At 39.2% G+C, this 19623-nt stretch overlaps 1 protein-coding gene across 3 annotated transcripts in view; it reads right to left on the bottom strand.

Annotated features, from left to right (window-relative positions):
* Positions 1 to 19623, bottom strand: part of CDYL (chromodomain Y like) — an 89261-nt gene that overhangs the window by 12605 nt on the left and 57033 nt on the right. For 2 of the 3 annotated variants that reach the window (XM_033154501.1, XM_033154503.1), the window contains exons 3-5: positions 7615 to 7868; positions 5307 to 5479; positions 2101 to 2311 (exon numbers count right to left, since the gene is read on the bottom strand). In XM_033154501.1, coding sequence (XP_033010392.1) covers positions 2101 to 2311; positions 5307 to 5479; positions 7615 to 7868 — 638 coding nt within the window. Of the gene's footprint in view, positions 1 to 2100; positions 2312 to 5306; positions 5480 to 7614; positions 7869 to 15443; positions 15489 to 19623 lie in introns of all 3 variants that reach the window. The other variant, XM_033154500.1, reaches the window with a different exon arrangement.

Below are 19623 nucleotides of genomic sequence, written 5' to 3'. Positions count from 1 at the left end.
TTGCTCCTGATTAGCAAACTGACATTTAGCCACTAATGCTTTTTCAGATATAACACAAACCCATAGTTTAAGACAGACAGGGATTGAAATATGGTAGCTAGCAGGTGGAGGAGATAAGTTGGGAGTATGTGGACTAAGCACTAGTCCCAGACAGGAATCTGACATTCAGAGTGGGCATTATGCCTCTATATAATAATATGATTTGTACAAGAATGATATGTGGTCAACAGTAGGCCTATTACAGATAATTTTACTATAAATTTGGATTTGTCTTCTAAACTTCAGTTTATTTAAAAGTATATTATATGTGTTTAATCATTTGCAAGATTTTTTTTTTAAATATTAAAATCCTTTTATCAGATGTCATACTACAGTGGTACCTCTAGTTATGAACTTAATTCGTTCCGGAGGTCCGTTTTTAACCTGAAACTGTTCTTAACTAGAGGCGTGCTTTCACTAAAGGGGCCTCTTGCTGCTGCCGGCATATGATTTCAGTTCTCATCTTGGGACGAAGTTCTCAACTCGAGGTAACTCTTCCAGGTTAGCGGAGTTTGTAACCTGAAGCGTTCGTAACCTGAGGCATCTGTAACTCAAGGTGCCACTGTACAGTCCTTTAAAGGCAACTTGCCAAGATCAGGAAAGAGTTATTGCCTTTCTCCTGAATGTCTGATTCTCTTCTTAACATACTTTAAAAGCATACCAACATTTAGCAAAGAAATTATAATTACAATTTAAGTATTACTCAGTGAGGATTATATCTTTGGCAGGAATAGAAGTACCATATCCCAGTAAAAACAATACAAGGAAGGAAGGAATTGCCATTTTTAGGCCACTTTCAAACTTACATACTGGGGGGAAACAACATAAAGCTATTGTTTACTAAGGAAAGTTATCTGGTTTACTCAGACTTAAAATAGTTAATTCAGTATTGGGTTAATTTCTTGGGATACAAAATTACAGATGTGAATGCAATGTCACTCTCACACTGCACAATGCATGTCTGAAAGGTATGAATGTGGTGTGAAGACATGCATACTGTCAAGAGCATGTTTCCCTATAAATATTACCTTACGCATCATTAAAATATGTAAAACAGAAAGCGATTCAGAAATGTAACACCAATAAAACCACTATTATTTTCACCCGGACTGGACGCTATAGTTTTATAAACTTGCAAGCTGTATTCTGTAGTAATCTGGAGAACAGGCACAAAAATTTAAGTCCTGCTGGGACCAATGCTATTTAAACACACTAAAATGCATGCTGGACTGCAGCCACTGTTAGCAAACAGACAATGAATGATCAAGAGCCAGAGATATTTGCACACTGAAAGATTGTTAGTCGCTGCCAAAATTCTAAAACAAACTGAAAGCACTCAGGTTTTACATATCAGAACTGTAGAAAATGGTTTCCTAGCATTGGAGCAGCTGAAATGCTGCATTGTTTTGTTTTGTTTTTAAAAAAGGAATGTACTTTTATTGCACACAGCCTCAATGCAGACACAATGACCTTAGGAGCACTGGCTCAAGTGTACTAATTTTGAGGAATATATATAAGGCAGGACAGTGAAAGTTTTCCTTTTTAGTGCTCTGCTTAAATAAACTGTGGCTCAGTTCTCACATAATGCTAAGCTAAACCATGGTGTAGTGCAAATATGCATGTGAGCTCCTGGAAAAAAGATTATGGTCACTTTGCTCCTCTTCCAGACTTCCAGCAGTGAGACTTGCAGGATGACTGTGTGTGTGAACCCAAGCTTGCAGTTTTGCTCCTCCAAACCACAAGCCGTAAACCAAGAGCAAACTTGGCTACACATTGCAGTTTGTCTGGAGTGAGACAAACTGTGAGCCTGGGTTCAGGTGTCATGTTATGCCAAATCATGGCTAATCTCACAGCACCACAGCAGATGAAGACCAAAGCAGCCACAATATTCTTTCTCGGTTTGCCCTAAGTGATAGCTTAACTTAACTGTTACATGCAAGCCGTGTCATTGTGAGACTAGAGTTACGCTTAGGTCATGTTAGATATGCAAGATGCAAATGGGAGCACCAAAGCTAGAAATATTATTAAATACAGTACATACTTCTTTTACAGATTACTTACAGATGCCAGGCCCATTATTCTTGGGAATGTAAGGGATGAACATCCATCAGGGCTTTGCCCAAATGTCGTATACGGAGTCTGAAACCAAGCCTTCTCATTAGCCCAAACCACATCACACAGAGGTAATATAGATGCTCCGAGTCCAATGGCCGGGCCATTTACAGCTACGATAATGGGCTTCTTAAACTGAATGAAAGTATTTACAAAATTCCTGAAATGAAATAAATATTAAATGAAAATACATATTTTAGTAACAAAATGCTGTAGCCACCTCCATAACAAAGCTGCTGTGATAGCAGTCAATTATTAACCTAGGTAGCATAGCCCCACTTTCTTACCAAAATCCAACAGAAGACTATAAAGTTGTTGGATGGCAAATCACTTACAAGGCTCAGAACCATCATTGATGTTATTGGGTGATAGCGGAAGGGGGTTGAAAGGATCAGGTGAGGAAGATACAGTGTCCAGATTATAACCAATAATCTAAATTAGAAGGCATTTTCTTTTAGAAGATTCAACACTTGCAATAAGCCAATTGTCCTTCAGTACAAATTCCCAACCAGGAATTAAGCAATTAACTGTCATTGGGGGAAAGCTCTGATAAAAATGACATTGGCAATTCCTCCTGCCACTGAATCCAATGAGTTTTACAATATGCCATTTGGGCTTTGGGCATGATCCGTGACACACCTAAATTGTGGGTTTACTTTAGAAAAAGTCAGTATAGAAAATAATGAAGCATCTTTCAAATAAGATTAAATGAAGACATGCAGAGAATGTGTTTTCTCTGCCCCCCTTTTAATTTTTTTTAATTGCTACGTTCATAAAGATGAATCTGCACAAATTACTCTAAAGAGAGAGGAGGCTTTGCCCTGCCAGATTTAAAGATTTATTTTGAAGCAGCGGCCTTTTGCTGGTTAAAGGATTGGTTCAAATTGGAAAATGTTGACGTGTTGGACTTGGAAGGCTTTGATAACATGTTCGGATGGCATGCTTATCTTTGGTACGAAAAGGCAAAAGTTCACAAGACTTTCAAGAATCATATAATTAGGAAAGCCCTGTATCAGGTTTGGATGAGATATAAAGACTTGTTGGAGAGAAAAACTCCTAGATGGCTTTCACCCGTGGAGGCCAAGGCATATAAGAGACCTAACATGTCTGCAAGATGGTTAAGATATGCAGATATATTGCAGCAAGAAGGCGAGTTGATTAAGCTGAAAAGCTATGATCAAGTAAAAAGCGAAGTCGCCGACTGGCTGCAATATCATCAGATTCATGAGTTATCTAAAGCAGACAAGAAAATTGGTTTTCAAATGGAAAAATCAAAACTGGAAACAGAACTGATAGAATCGAACTCTAAAAACCTTTCCAAGATGTATAATTTGTTGCTAGAGTGGCATACGAAAGACGAATTGGTTAAATCGACAATGATAGATTGGGCAAAAGATGTGGGCCATAACATCATGATGGATGACTGGGAGAAATTGTGGAAGAAAGTATTAAATTTACAGCTTGTAATAGTTTAAGAGAAAATATTCTGAAAATGCTCTACAGATGGTATCTAACACCAGTTAAGATAGCTAAGATGAATCCTACAATGTCTGATGTGTGTTGGAAATGTAAATCTACGAAAGGTACCTTTTATCATATGTGGTGGTCGTGCCCAGGGGTAAATGCTTTCTGGGATAAGATTTATAATGAGTTAAAGAAGGTAATGGAGAAGGCATTTCTCTTGAGCATGACCAACGAAGAGATACCCAGTCAGGATAGAGTATTTTTTATGTATGCCACAACAGCCGCTAGAATTTTATTGGCAAGAAACTGGAAAGGTGAAGAGATCCCAACAGTAGAAGAATGGCAGATGAAGCTAATGGACTATATGGAACTCGCCGAACTGACCGCGAGAATCCGAGACCAGAGGGAGGAGAAGGTGTCGCAAGACTGGAAGAAATTTAAGGAATATTTAGTCAAATGTGTAAAATTGAATATTTGAGCAGAATTAGCTAGCAGAATTGGCTTTAGCATGATTATGTTAGATAAAATAGTGCAGAAGAAGTTTAGATGTGAATGTTAAGAATGTGTAAGAATATATAAAGATAAAGAGTTAAAGGGAGAAATTATATTGGTTTAATTAACTTTAAGTTTACTGAGAGACAAGGTTAAGATTAATGGAAAAAGATACAAAGCTACCCAATTTAAATATATTAGTTTTGAATGCAGGAGGGGGAACGAGGGAAGTCTAAAAGTGTGTAAAGAAGAAAGAATTAATAAGAAGATAGAGATAGGTGTATGTTTAGTGAGGTATTTGTGTTTTTTATGTTTATTGTTATTGTTATTGTCATTGTTATTGTTTATTGTATGTTGTTTATCATGTATTTTTGTATTTTCTTTTGTTTATATATGGAAAATAATAAAATCTTTATAAACGAATCTGCACAAATTAAATTCTGTGAACCACCCTGAGATTTTATTATGAAGGGCAGTATATCAATCTAATAAATAAATCAATAAAAATGTGAGTAAATTGTGGGGTTGCAGAATATCCTGAGTTTTAGTTATGAAGAATTCTGGTTTGATACCCTGTTTTGTTAACTAACTATGGTTTGCAACAGTTAACTAACTGTGGCTTTTCATATGAACCCCCCCCCAAAAAAAACAGAAATGGTTTGAACCTGGAGAGAAATAAAGAGGAAAGGCAGGGAGAGCACAGGACCATGTTTACGCAGCAACAAATCATGGTTTGGTGCTATTTATGTGCACCATGGAAGATGAAAAATAACCACTCAAAAATTATTTAGAGAAACAATGTTTGGGGCAGATGGTGCAGCCAAACATGTTTCAAGGCAACTTGAAGTTTTCAAACATTCAACACATATAACTTGTCTACTGTTATTATTGCTTCCTATAATAATAATAAGGCTGGGGGGAGATCATAAAGGAAAGCTAGGAGTTCTATCATTGTAACATGAGCCTTCTGAACATACAATGCTGCTTTGAAGACATACAACTCAAAAGTAGACATCCTTATGGTGTATTCATATAGACAGTCTAATTTATTATGAGTATGGTGGCTATTGGGAGCGGGGGGAAACACCAGTTGTGAGTAGGTACAGTACCTTTGATAGCACACTCTAGCACTTAAATATGTGGCATGTTTTGAGCTCATAATTAGATATGCACAATGGGAAAAAAACAGTTTCACAAACCTAATAGCATCTGCCATCTTAGTACTTTCCCTTTTTCTATCATCTGTTAAGCGTCGAATAAAATAAATGAAGTCAAGGCCACAGCAGAAAACACTGCCAACGGCACTGAGGAGTACAAGTTTGCTGTCATCAGCGGCTGCTGTGTTCAGTGCACTTTGGACTTCTTTCATTACCTGCAAGTAAGACACATTAAATGTATGAAAATAGGATGCAGAATATTGCAACTTAAGATTTTGCCTTCACATAGCATTTCTGTGATCTGAACAGCAGGTGGCATATGCAACCAGTTCAGCAAAATCTAAATTTAAGACAAAGTTCATTACAAAGTTCTCCTTTTCACATTATTAAAGTTTGCTCTAGCTTGTTCATGTGGTGCTAAGCTATGTTTTAGCAGCAGGTACCAATTAGGCCTCAATGGGTCCGTATTTCCCATGACATCCCTGACCATAGCTACAATGTAATACACTACAAATACAAACCAGGATTTATTTATTTTTTAAGAATAACATTGACTATCTTAAGATCAGAACCAGAAATTGCAAGTCTCAGCAAACATAGTAGCTTAAAAATAGGTAAAAACTGAGGAAATTCAAAACAAAAAAATGGCAAGAAACAACAACAGAATCACAATATAATTTCAAGTTTCAAACTGGCACCTGTGTTACATTAATTCTACTCCATTTAGGCTAATGTTTAACTATATTAATTTTTCATTTTGAAAATTAACACAGTAGTTGGCAATACAGTACTGAAAAAGAGTATTGCTCTACTTTGGCTACAAAAGTATGCAATGCTAAACCATACTATAGTGCTATTATGTGCACAAACCAGAATCAGCCTTGAGTTCACACACACTGCATTTCCTCCTCTGGCGTATTTTGCCATTGCTTGGACTTCACACCCAGCAGATCTTTGATTCTTGCACATGAAGAATCAAAGGCCTAATCACAGATCATTTTAATTAAATGAGCCAGCTTCACAACCCATGGTTTGAATTTGGCTTGTGTTGGATCTGGCCACTGTTCATGGTAGCACACAATCTCTGGTTCATATATGCAAGGACATGTCGAGCTTCTACCAAAGTGAAACTAAACACTGGCAAAATCCTCATCCTGGCTACATAAGAGGAAGGGAGGACGACGACGACAGATTGCAGGAGCCCAAGGCTTTGCCCAGACTTGTTCTAGCTCAGGGGCCAGCAAACTTTTTCAGCAGGGGGCCAGTCCACTGTCCCTCAGACCTTGTGCGGGGCTGGACTATATTTTTTTGAGGGGGGCAGGGGGAATAAAAATGAACGAATTCCTATGCCCCACAAATAACCCAGAGATGCATTTTAAATAAAAGGACACATTCTACTTATGTAAAAACATGCTGATTCCCGGACCGTCCACAGGACGGATCAAGAAGGCGATTGGACCAGATCCAGCCTCCGGGCCTTAGTTTGCTCTAGCTTGTTCATGTGGTGCTAAGCTATGTTTTAGCAGCAGGTATCAATTAGGCCTCAATGGGTCCGTATTTCCCATAACATCCCTGACCATAGCTACTGTTCATCTAACTCCAGCACACTCAACTACCCTAAGGCCTTTAGTTCTCTGAAACAACTCCACTCATTAAGTTTGCCTTGCTGCCTGCGTGCCCAGGATGTGCACTCTGAAAATGGACAGGGAGCCACCTCTCCTCCTTCTCATTCAAATTGCTCCTCAGAATCTATTCTCCACAAAACCTTTCATCTAATTTATTTATTGTCATTTCCCAACTGTATCCAAGCTTAACCTTCCTGCGCTACCAGAGCTACTGTGGACTGGACCACTCTGTGTACCTCTCAACAATTACAGAGTCAGCTGCCCAGTTCAGTTTCATCCCACCCCATCCTCCACTTTTCATTTCTTAAAGAAGTTACATTTCATTTACTAACAGGGGAATCCTAAACATGTCTACTCAGAGAGAGTCATACTGAATTAAATGGGGCTTACTCCCAGGTGAGTTGTGTTATTTGAAATCAGTCATAATCTTTATTTCCAGCTATAACTTAAGAAGGAGCTGTTGAAGCACAATAGCATATTGATACTGCCAAATATTTGCATTGCTGCATTTATTCACATTCATCCCTTGCTACACTGGTCTCACACTTCTGCTAAATCCAGTCTTTGGATTTAGATTCCAAACTGGGTGGGGGAGAGAGATCTGTCCTTTTTGCTTACAAATCACTGTACATTATCTTTGAAACAGAGTGCTTTTTATAAAACAAACAACAACAACAACAACAACAACAACAACAACAACAACAACAACAACATATGGCTCTAACCTCTGGATTTAATGAATTGTTCTCTGATGATTTTGTTGATAACAAAATGTGTGTGAAGCCATCCTGTTTTCTGACAACAATGTCTCTGTACCGGTAAGCGCTTTCCGTTTGCCTCACACTGAATCGTAGCCTTTTATCAAAAGGCTGGTCCCTCCTTTCATCGATAAATCTTCGCTTGCTGGCTGTCACTCCCGTTACCGATGCCTGTATGTTGGTACCGTTTGTGGACAACGCTTCTATAAAGGTAGATGTACCTGTGAAAAGTTTCAACAGAGGTATGGTTTGACATCAGCATTGTTAGCTTAGCTTACCTAAATGGCTTGCCCATGGAAAATATGCAAATGGCAAAAATCCGAAAGCAACCACAGCGAAAGCAGAAATTTGGATGCCATAACGAAAACCTGGAAAGGCAACAGTGTCTGAAATACAACTGCGGGAGATTGCTTAGGAGTACACGGTAGGGAAAATATATATAAAATGTTGAACCCATGGGGTGGGAGGGGTTAGATATCAAAAGACAAATAATCATTGTTCTAGTTTTATTTACTGTAGCAACACAATGAGGTATGAAAAAGAAGCAGATGTGTAACATTTAGCACATTCATGTCTATAACCCTCTGTTACTAGATAACCATGTATCGTTCTCCATTGCATGCCTCCAAACAACAAGCTAAATTTAAATGAAATTTTCATTCATATGCAAGTGAAATGCACTTAGGATGGAAAGCTGCCTTGCAACTTTGCTCCCTTTCATATTTCGTGGCTCAGTGTGGCTACTGAGATACATGGACCCCTCCTATTATTTACCGTAAGAGTCCAATATTTTGTTTTCTGTTTTGCTTTCCATTCTGTTAACATCATGAGGTTCAATGTACCCAAATAGCTTCTGTGTTAGATGATATTTTTTCAATGAATAATTTCATTTTTGTTTGAAATAAGTTTCTTCTCAACTTAATTTCCTGAAAGCTTAACACAATAACTCAGCTTTCCCATGTAACAGCTTCCAGGGTTCTGGATACTGCATACTTATCCTTAATTCGGATAGCTTTTTTGGACTGGACACAGAATAAAAGGAAGTCTCAAAGTACATTCTTCAGTCATGCTATGAGTCCACCTTCACAACTACAGTGGTACCTCGGGTTACGAACTTAATTCGTTCCGGAGGTCCGTTCTTAACCTGAAACCATTCTTAACCTGAGGCACACTTTCACTAATGGGGCCTCCCGCTGCTGCTGCACGATTTCCATTCTCATCCTGGGGCAAAGTTTGTAACCCGGAGCAACTACTTCCGGGTCAGCGAAGTTTGTAACCTGAAGCGTTTGTAACCCAAGGTACCAGCAGCTGAGCAAAAAGACAGCAAAATGAAAACTGGTTGAAGCCTGTTAGTGTTGCCTCTTCCCAATCCGCCCCTCGCCTCTTTTATCAGTTAACCAAGCAGCCTGCAATCATATGCCTATAACAGAAGTAACACAACCTCTCCTGTTTCGACACTCGGCTGCAGGGCACCTGGGTTAACGTTTTCCAGTAGGATGTGGGGACACTAACAAGTCCAAGTGGGGCTGGGGGGGTGGGGTGGGCAAGACTAGCAGGCTGGGGTCCTCATTTGTCAGACTGGTTGTGAGGTTCACAGTGCAACTGAAAAAGAACTGCTGTGACCCCCCCCCTTTTAAATTCTGGCAACTGTGACCACCAACTCAATTTTTTTTAAAAAAATTATTTTTTTGCCTTCAGTGGCATTTCTTGCCCCTATCTAGTACTGCATTGGGTACAATGCTGCTACAGTAGAGGACAACTCTAGTGATTATACTGCTGTGCATAGCAAGTTTGTACTTTATTTTATTTTTTACCAGAAAGGCAGCAGGTGCGGTGAACAAAGTGTGGAAATTTATCTACTACTATTTTACTAAATAATTATTACAAAGCGAAACATTATTATAGCACATTTTTGCTGAGAGTAACAGAATGCCCTAGCTAATTTTGAGGTGCACAAGGGTAGACAATATACTACAGTGGTACTATATCAGACAACCAGTTTTTATCGCATCACTTGACTCTTTTACATTCACTGTGCCTTTAGATCCTTACTGAATGGAGCGTAATATGTTCCAACAATGCTATGAATTCCATTATAGCTATCTAAAAGTAAATGGCCACTACTTATGCTGCAACATTCAAACATCCAAATTCTACAGGAACCTCAACATAGGACGACAAGAAACCCTTATTACAGTTAAGAGGGTGGGGTGGACAGAAAATCTGAAATTACACAAGGTTTCAATTGCTGCAGAGCTATTCTATGCCAGAATATCTTGTACCTTTGCATTATGAGGGATTGCTTTAATAAAGGTTTTTACCTCACCTACTTTGCATTCTTCATTATCTGGGACCAATAAGGCAGCAGTGCCTATACTTAGCTGGTTCCAGCTTTATTACATTTGTGTGGAACAATTTAAATAGGTAAGAGGGTGCCAAGGTGGTATTACAAACAAACTCATCTGCAAATGTTAATTGCTTTATAGATGGGAGTCCAAAAAGCGTTTGTATTCTTGGTTGCTTATGTACAGTAGGCAGAAAAGAGTCCTCTTATTTTTCTTCAGTGCTAGTTGAAGTAAAGTTGCTGGTTTTAATTTCACAAAATAAGAAAAGATACTAGATGTCATGGAAGGCTTTTGTTCTTTGCCCCAACAATAATTTCAAGCAAAGAACTACTTATGCCTTAGCCAACTGCTTATATGAATGCCAGAAAAGATACTTGCCATGATCTAATGACAGATCATGAAAATCTTCCAGATGAGAAAAGCATTATGACTCACTTTCTGCACCTAAGGCTGCAAACCGAAGCATATCCACTAGGAAGCAAGTCCCAATGACTCCAGTAAGATTTGCTTAAGCAAATAAACATCATTAGGATTGGTCTGTTAAAATCTAATATACTTTTTATGCTCACACCTATTATCTTTTGAGGGGAAACGTTAATACTTGATTGTCCAATAATATTGCAAGTGTATAAAAGGTAAACGGACCCCTGACCATTAGGTCCAGTCACAGACGACTCTGGGGTTGCGGCGCTCATCTTGCTTTAGTGGCCGAGGGAGCCGGCGTTTGTCCGCAGACAGCTTCCGGGTCATGTGGCCAGCATGACTAAGTCGTTTCTGGCAAACCAGAGCAGCGCACAGAAACGCCGTTTACCTTCCTGCTGGAGCGGTACCTATTTATCTACTTGTACTTTGACGTGCTTTCAAACTGCTAGGTTGGCAGGAGCTGGGACCGAGCCACCAACCTTCTGATTGGCAAGCCCTAGGCTCTGTGGTGTAGACCACAGCACCACCTGTGTCCCTATTGCAAGTGTATACAGTATGTTTAATTATATTTCTAAAATTCTTCAACAATATGTGTGTGTCAAACATCTGACAGCTTCGCCAGAATATAATTCTGAAACTATAACATAATACATGCAACATTTCATACTGATTTTTCATTAAATTATAATTCTGCAGTTTCTAATTTGCATTTATCATTTCCCTCAATTTTATACTACATTTTATTAACCTTGAATGCTCTTAGCCCATTCATTCGCACTTGAGCTCATGTGTTCCTTCAAGGACATTAAAGGCATTTATCAATTTTCTCTATGATTCCTGTTTAGGTAAAATACTTCTTCAGCCGTTATGAATAAGGCTAACCTAAAACACTTTTTTTGGGAGGGGTGGGAAGCAGTTGGGATGTGTGTGCTAATTCCATCCCGTCACCATTCTATTTGACATCCAATTCACAAAAGGCAAATCTATGTAGCAGAAGTGTTTCATAACTGTGAGTATTTAAAATCTCAGAAAAACAAAGTTAGAAAATATTTGGGAGCCTCCATGGTTGTAATAGGCTCCCCAATGCAGAAGTTTGTGTTCCATGAGTTGGAAGGTGACAAAAAATGATGGGGTGAGGGGATGGGAGCAGCTGCTAGAGAATTTGTTTATGATGGTCTAGCTTGTAACATCTGAATAGGGCTATAAATTGTGCCATTTCTGCTAAAGCTCATAGCCGGTGAAGAGCGAGTTTAACCACGAACTTGGATTCAGATAATACCTTGGCTTAGCTCAGGGCAGTACAGGAGTTTAGAATAAAAAAAAAAGACCAGGAAGCTCCTATCTGCAAGTGTGCATGTTTGCATGGGCCTGGTACAAATGCCATGTCAAACTTCCCATATTTCTGCTATTGTTTGCAAAATCTATCTGAAAATATTAATAGTGGGAATTACTGTTAAAGTCCCCCCTTCGTGCATAATTCCGTTTGAGAAATAAAAACAAACTCCATCCCAAGAGTAGTAGTTGACCAACATTTGCTACCCTTTTCTCATACAGGAAAATACTCAGGAAGAAGTGCAAGAAAACCTGCATTGCATAGTTTGTACAAATGTCTAAAAAATAAGACTTCATCCGCTCACTACAATGTGCTCAACAAATATTTATAGTATGAAGATGAAGGTGTTAATCCAAATTAAACAGATATCTAAATAATACCATTCAGGTGTTGCTGTTGTGCAACAAATATATTAAAGCTGTAAAAATTAATCAGGTAGGCTAGAAACGAAATTGCTGCAATCCAATTGGTCCATTTGGGGTTCTGGTAAGTGAAGCCTTGGATTAAAATATGTTAGATCAATAACCTGACATTATATAACATACACACACTCAAACCGTTCCCTGCCCCTAAATATATGCATGTAAGTTATAAGCAATGTAGTTAGGTTATTCACTCATGGCTCTGACGAAGAAACTGTGATATCCTATGAAGAGCCAATTCATTCTAGCAGCTCGGAGAAATCTGCTCAAGAGCCAATATTTTTCCTCTGCTTTTGGACAACAGAAAAGGTTTCTTGTAACAGGACTAATAGACTTGTGTGTCTATCAGTCCAAAGTGGTTTTGCTGCTTGGAAAATGACACCACGTGAACTAACCTCTTCCTCAACTAAATTCACCGGATGGCTGGAATAGTTTGGATGCTTTTGCCGTTTCATCTGAACTAGGAATTGTGGTTTAATACTAACTATGGTTAGTTTCAAAACAAGCCAGCTTTGAACTGTGATTTATGAAGCTGGCTTGTTTAAACTAACCACAGTAAGTATTAATCACAGTTACTGGTTTGGACAAAACAATGAATTGTGATTAACTAAAAGCAAATTCTTTTGAACACCTCCACCCTGCTGTGTATGTGTGTTTGTGTGGTGGGAACATGCAAACATGGAAGGAGGCTAGGTTTGTTCTTATAGTACAAAACCATGGATTAGCATTATGTCAGAACATGGCCACAAGGCACAAACAAGGAATGAAGCTTGCACACCATCTATTTCAGTATGACAGCCATATCACCATCAGTCAGTGATTAGCCTACTACCTGGTCTGCTTGCCCTCTTCTATCATTCTAAAAAAAAAAAAACACTTCCCCTCCTACAACAACATGCAGCCGAGACAAACAATCACCTTGTTTTTAGGGTTCCCTAATTAAGGGCAGAGAACCACAAGCAGAAGGAAAATAGTGCTGTTCTGCAAATAAACGAGATATATAAAAAGGAGGGCCTAGAAGTCTGATTTTACAGTTTTAAACTAATTTTTATACTTTATTTTTTCCGCACTGCTTAAAGACTGTTGCAGTTGCGGGGTATATAAATTGTATAAAGGAATAATGAATCATGATTCTGCTACTGCTAGAGTCTGTGGAAGCAGAACAACACATTTGGATCTGAAGAAGTGTGCATGCACACGAAAGCTCATACCAAGAACAAACTTAGTTGGTCTCTAAGGTGCTACTGGAAGGAATTTATTTATTTATTCTGTTTTGACTATGGCAGACCAACACGGCTACCTACCTGTAACATTTGGATATAGTTTCACTTATCTGGTACAACACTAGCAAAATGTAGAGACCACCCTTTTATAGACAAAGGGCATTTCCCACATATTCAAGGACATCACTGGATCCAGCCCTAGAAACATGATTATGGCAACTTTCGCTTGCAGCTAAGGTAAGTTCCACCAGTGAGTAGGTAGGTAGGTAGGTAGGTGGCCAGATATTTGCCACTCAGCTGCTTGTCTTGAATGAGCTGCCTACGTGTCAAACTGTAGCTTGGTAATTTGCCTGGAGGCAGATTTGGCAAGACCTGAACAGCTTTTAGGTTAATTGTATGATGGCTACATGTTCCATAATGTACAACCACAATCCTCTCTCTGAGTGCAGGAGCAGGTTGCTTAGGATATATGCATCCGTCAGTGAAAACTTTTGACATTTACTACTGTTTCCGAAATATGTTATTCATAAAATGAACACTTGGGGCTTAAGAAAGGAAATATGTCCCTGAAAAATCACAGGTACTTCTTGCATATGTGAAGGAAGTACCTATAGTTTTTCAGGGTCATGTTTCCGCTCTAGAGACCCATTTTTTTAGTAGCATCTTCCTGAAAAGAGCAGAGAGAGGTGGATTATGGTTTAAGCATCTAAATATTGTTTGAAAATGGCCCAGACACCCTTTAAAAAGACACCAGACATCCCTTAAAAAACACATCAAGACTTTCCTGCACTAATGCACACTGGGAAATTTCCACGAATGATTCCCAACTGCAGGAATGAAGTGTAACTGATGTGGGTATAGTACGTAAATGGTTTAACAGGGAAAATGTGCCATCCTTTCACCGCAATGTCAGGTTTTAAGGAGCTGCTGTTCATAGTTGATTTTGCCACACTCAACACGTTAAAGATACAAAGGAGATACCAGTGTGTTTGAAAATGCTCTTTATCTCCCACAATACTTTTTTAACACACTGATGGCAAATTATTTGAGCACTAAGTGGAAACATGTTGTCAGGACATTATTTTATAACCACATATGCACCTGAGAATATATTTAGATACACTATCCGGACTACTCACTTATAGCCAGTGTTTAGGGGAAAACCTGAACTGTCACATCAGCCTTGCATGGGAACATAAACTATTCACGGGCTAGAGTCTACAACAGCATAAAACTAGAAGATGGCACCTATGCATTTGTAACAATAGAGCAGGTTTCCTCAACCTCGGCCCGCCAGATATTTTTGGCCTACAACACCCATGATCCCTAGCTAGCAGGACCAATGGCCAAGGATGATTGGAATTGTAGTCTGAAAACATTTGGAGGGCCGAGGTTGAGGAAGCCTGCAATAGAGGTTCCTGATGGATGGATGGATGAATGAATGAATGAATGAATGAATAAAAAAACAGTACTGAAGTCAAGAAGCTAAGATGACTGGACACTCTTAACTTCAGTAGTAAAATGCAGGAATTAAGTAATGCACACATATTGGTACTGTATACATGTCTCAGTCCACTTTTAACTGAATTGGATTTTAGGTGTGGTATGTATGATGTAGATATTATGAATGAGTTAGGTGAAACACACAAATAAAAAGATGAAATAATGTGCTTCCTGATACATGCCATGGACCCACCTGTATACAGGAGATTTCAACTACTGAACAAAAACAGAATAAATAAATTAGGAACAGAACAATACACTAGAGCAGCTACAATGTCATGTGGAAATCAATTTTAATTACTACTGGAGGAGCACTGTACAATTTGTGATAACTGGATGTGAAAAACATATTACACATAACAATCTCAAACAAACACTGGCAATTCCTGTCAGAAATATATATATGTGTATATATATGCCAGGCTAGATTTACATGGCAATTAAAATGTTTTCTTCAAAAAGTCAGGAGCAGGTTCAAAACAACTCCAAGTGTTTAAACAGATCAATAGGAAACAAGGGGAGGGGGGAAAGAATACGCTATACTTACAAGAAAATAGGAAGTAAAGAACACTGGGAAGAATACAGGGAGATGCTAAAACAGATAAAGAAGGGTATTAGAAATGCAAAGCAAATCCTCTGAAATATACATTGCTACAGATGCTTAAAAAAAACAATTATTTCCAGTGATATTAAGAGGAGGGGGGATTAAGGCACAAAAACAAGAGGAAGTGGAGTATAATTTTGCAGAACAGGATAAAAATTGGAATGCTATAGCAAATGAGCCCCACCCGCCCCCCAATACATTGACCATCACACACCTATATAGGTATCATTTCCCTTTAGCAGTGTTAGAAACTCAGATATATAGACAAGGCTCCTTAAACCAGGGTTACAGTCGCTAAAACGGAATGCCTTTTTTGGGCCATGTGGGACAAAAGTCTTTTTTTTTAATATGACTTTTTGGTTCCCATTTTTTTTCTGATTGCACAGATAAAATATGAATGGAATTATACAGGGTGTGTTGCTAGTATGAGAAAACAGCCAAGATCCAAGGATCCTGAGACATGTACCTCCAGATGGTGGAGATGTCGGGTGACATCCTGGCGCCCAGGCAACTTCACTTGGTTGCAAACAGTGCTTTTTTCTGGGGGGATGCAGGGATACGCATACCCCTAAACATTTCGTGAATCTAAGTTTGGCTTCATTGAGGGGCAGTATTTCAATAGGAGTATGAAAATGAGAGTACTCCTAAACATATTTTTTTTTAAAAAGTAAAAAAGCACTGGTTGGAAGTGATTGATAGTCAGGTGCAAACTGCTTTTGGCGAATTTCGAACGATGCCCTAGAGGAAAGACTATGTTCACCAGCACTTGTGATGAATGCATGTATAAAATGGGAAGCCCCAGCTGTTCATAATGTGTGAAGCAGTTCTTATCTGAGCCTCAAACAGCTCTGTCACCATAAATTCCAGTGGGAATGAGGGCACCTTATTGTGGCATATGAGACACCTCCACATTTGCCTGGGTTTGCCTAGCTCGTGCCTTTAATTTCCCTTGAGGACTACTATTATAAAAAGAACAAACCACAACAAAACCCATTGATCAAGACAAAAAGTATTGCAATTTTATATTTTCCATATGAAAACATGGTAACATGATAATATTTCAGGTTAAGTCAGAAAGATATTCATGCCCTTTGAGCCAAGAATGGTGAGAGACAAGAAACATCAAAATACACACCCCAGCATGTTTTTTTATGCCTCATTCTTAGGGTGTGTTTTTTGAAAACTTGGGCTGAACCAATTTTTTTGAAAATGGTTCAAAACTGAGCAGCCACAAACACTTCTACAGATCCCTTCCCCAACTTAGCCATGGCTAAACCTGCCTTTGCATTTTATTCAGGCGCAAGTCCAGCTGAGTTCAATGCGGCGTACACCCAAGAAAGTGAGCACAGGATTGCAGCAAAAGGGCTGAAGTTTGAGACAAAGAGATCTTAGCAGCAAATTGTACATTTTCTTTTTGCAGGGTATTATGCATAATGATAAACAGCTTGGTCTCACTGATGCTACTTTTAGCAAAAGAACGCTTAATAGCACACTGCTGAGGTGAGGCTTGAGGATGCATTTGGGTGGAAAGACAGACAAAGCCATTATTTGCTTTCTCTTTTGTTCATTTCACAACTAAAAAGTAAAGGATTGTCTAGAACCTAGAAAGACATTTGCTATTTACTAGCATAATAAAGAAAAATACAACACGGAATGAAAAGTATTATAACAATCTCACGTGGCTTTAGACGGAAACGTATTACAAAGGAACCTCGAAAAACTACTTCTGCTGCAACAGTAACTCAAGAAGACAAATGGAGTAGGAGTGAGCACTGATTTACTAACTCTTGCAAAGGAAGCCGTTAATCTGTGCACAAATCCTACACAGGATCCTCCCCCCTCTTGTAAATTTTCAACTAACATCAACCCCCAGCTGTTTTTCCCTGCTGTGAGGGAAAAGATATAGGTACCCCTGAAGATAAAAGCACTTGGGCATGGAGAGCAGAGGAAAGGAGAAGCAATTTTCAAACAGAAAAGCTGTTGGAAAGGAAAGAAGCCCCTCCTCAGTGTTCATCTTCCACAGTTGCATTTAATAATGGTGTTTTGGCCCTAAGTAACACCACCCAATTCATTTTGGGGTATCACATACCCAGTCAATTTTCTTATACTGTATTAACCCTCATATTCGCCAACTTGCTTAAAAGGGGGGGGGGGGTGGTTTCTGAAAAAAATATGAAATTTGCTGGCTGCTTGTTTAAACCTCTATCTGTGATCACTGCTAATTTTACTTTCTTGGGTTCCATGATCACTGCACATGGTGACAGCAGTCATGAAATTAAAAGATGCCTGCTTCTTGGGAGAAAAGTGATGACAAACCTAGACAGCATCTTAAAAAGCAGAGACATCACCTTGCCGACAAAGGTCCATATAGTTAAAGCTGGACCATAAAGAAGGCTGATCACCAAAGATTGATGCTTTTGAATTATGGTGCTGGGGGAGACTCTTGAGAGTCCCATGGACTGCAAGACGATCAAACCTATCCATTCTTAAGGAAATCAGCCCTGAGTGTTCACTGGAAGGACAGATCCTGAAGCTGAGGCTCCAATACTTTGGCCACCTCATGGGAAGAGAAGACTCCCTGGAAAAGACCCTGATGTTGGGAAAGATGGAGGGCACAAGGAGAAGGGGACGACAGAGGACGATATGGTTGAACAGTGTTCTCGAAGTTATCAACATGAGTCCGACCAAACTGCAGGAAGCAGTGGAAGACAGGAGTGGCTGGCGTGCTCTGGTCCATGGGGTCACGAAGAGTTGGACACAACTAAACGACTAAACACCAACAACTACTATAACTTTCACTTTTGTTGAAGTTTAAACAGTTCTGGCCTTTGCTATCTAAGACTAAAACCAGAAAAATCTGATGAGTTTTATGGTCAGTTTATCAGTTCAAGAAAAAGCCTGTGTTTTACAACTCCCATGATTTCTCCTGAGATAGGTATGAACAACCGCAAGGACTCACTTCTTAGGAGACATGATTGGGGTTGCAGCTTTAGTCAAACATGCGGATTAAATCTGCATATATTTTATATGGGTAAAACCAATAATATAGAAGCAAGAATAACTTTTGTTTTTTTGTCTATTATGCCCACACATGCTATTTCAGCTATTGTTATATAAGAGGCATTTCCTCCCACGTGGGAGAAAAAGTTTACTGCCTCTTTTAAGATGGGGCTTGCACTTCGGGGTTTAACATGTATTTCTATTGAAAGTATTTTTTTTTTTAAAAAAAATCTGCTGCCCAATTAACTGAAACTTTTTTAGTTGCACAAATGTGTCCCCCTCCCCTCCCAAATGAATAAAATCAACCCACTTAAACACTTAGTCCTACTTGGCAGTTCTGGACACAAAACCCACCTTGTACACTAAGCCCTAATGCAGCCAATTTGTCCGTTGCGGATGGAGGCAGTACTAAAAACAGATATATAAAAACACACATCTTGGGATGTTGCAGGTGAAAAATGCTTTCCCGCAAAAAAAAAGATAATCTTGAATCTTTTCAGTACTTTAAACCTCAGCAACTACTGACAAAAAGACATGACAAGAAACACCTTTCAAATGGGAACTGACTTCCACAAGAGGGGCAAGCAGCTGTAGAGAGCCTTTCTGCCGCTTGCGACTTCTGAGTCTTCAGAGAAGCTACAAAAGATGGATTTCCAGATTGCGTATGCCAGCTCCTCCTTTTCTTGGAAGTTGCACAGCTCTCGATGAGGGAGCTGCTACTAACTGTGAGAAGCAGCAGTTCCTAGCAGAGGAGCAGCAAAGATAGGGGCCATTAAACAGACAGCGCTGCTAGCTAATTCCCATCTACGTAGTTGCAGCTGACCTGAGATCACAAGAGAAAAAGCCATTCTGCTCTGTGGGAAAGGAAAAGGCTAGAAGGAACGAAGGAAAGATGGGGCTAGGAGAATGGAAAATAAAACAAAATTCAGAACAAAAGTTGCTGGAATTCTGCTCAGATGATACACTTTTTTCATTTAAAAGCCACTTAAAATAGACACGTGTGCATGCTCCGATGGCCACTGGCTAGTCTCAGGATGCTCTACCACCTGCAGAATATCCACCAGAAAGTATTGTTTAAAGCCTGAAACATCAATACTATAATATCTGCACTGGCTTCCCGGTA

The sequence above is a fragment of the Lacerta agilis genome, chromosome 7 (genome assembly GCF_009819535.1).
Source record: "Lacerta agilis isolate rLacAgi1 chromosome 7, rLacAgi1.pri, whole genome shotgun sequence".
NCBI classification, from domain to species: Eukaryota; Metazoa; Chordata; class Lepidosauria; order Squamata; family Lacertidae; genus Lacerta; species Lacerta agilis.
Note: the sequence above shows the minus strand (reverse complement) of the source record. Positions and strands in the feature narration are given on the sequence as shown.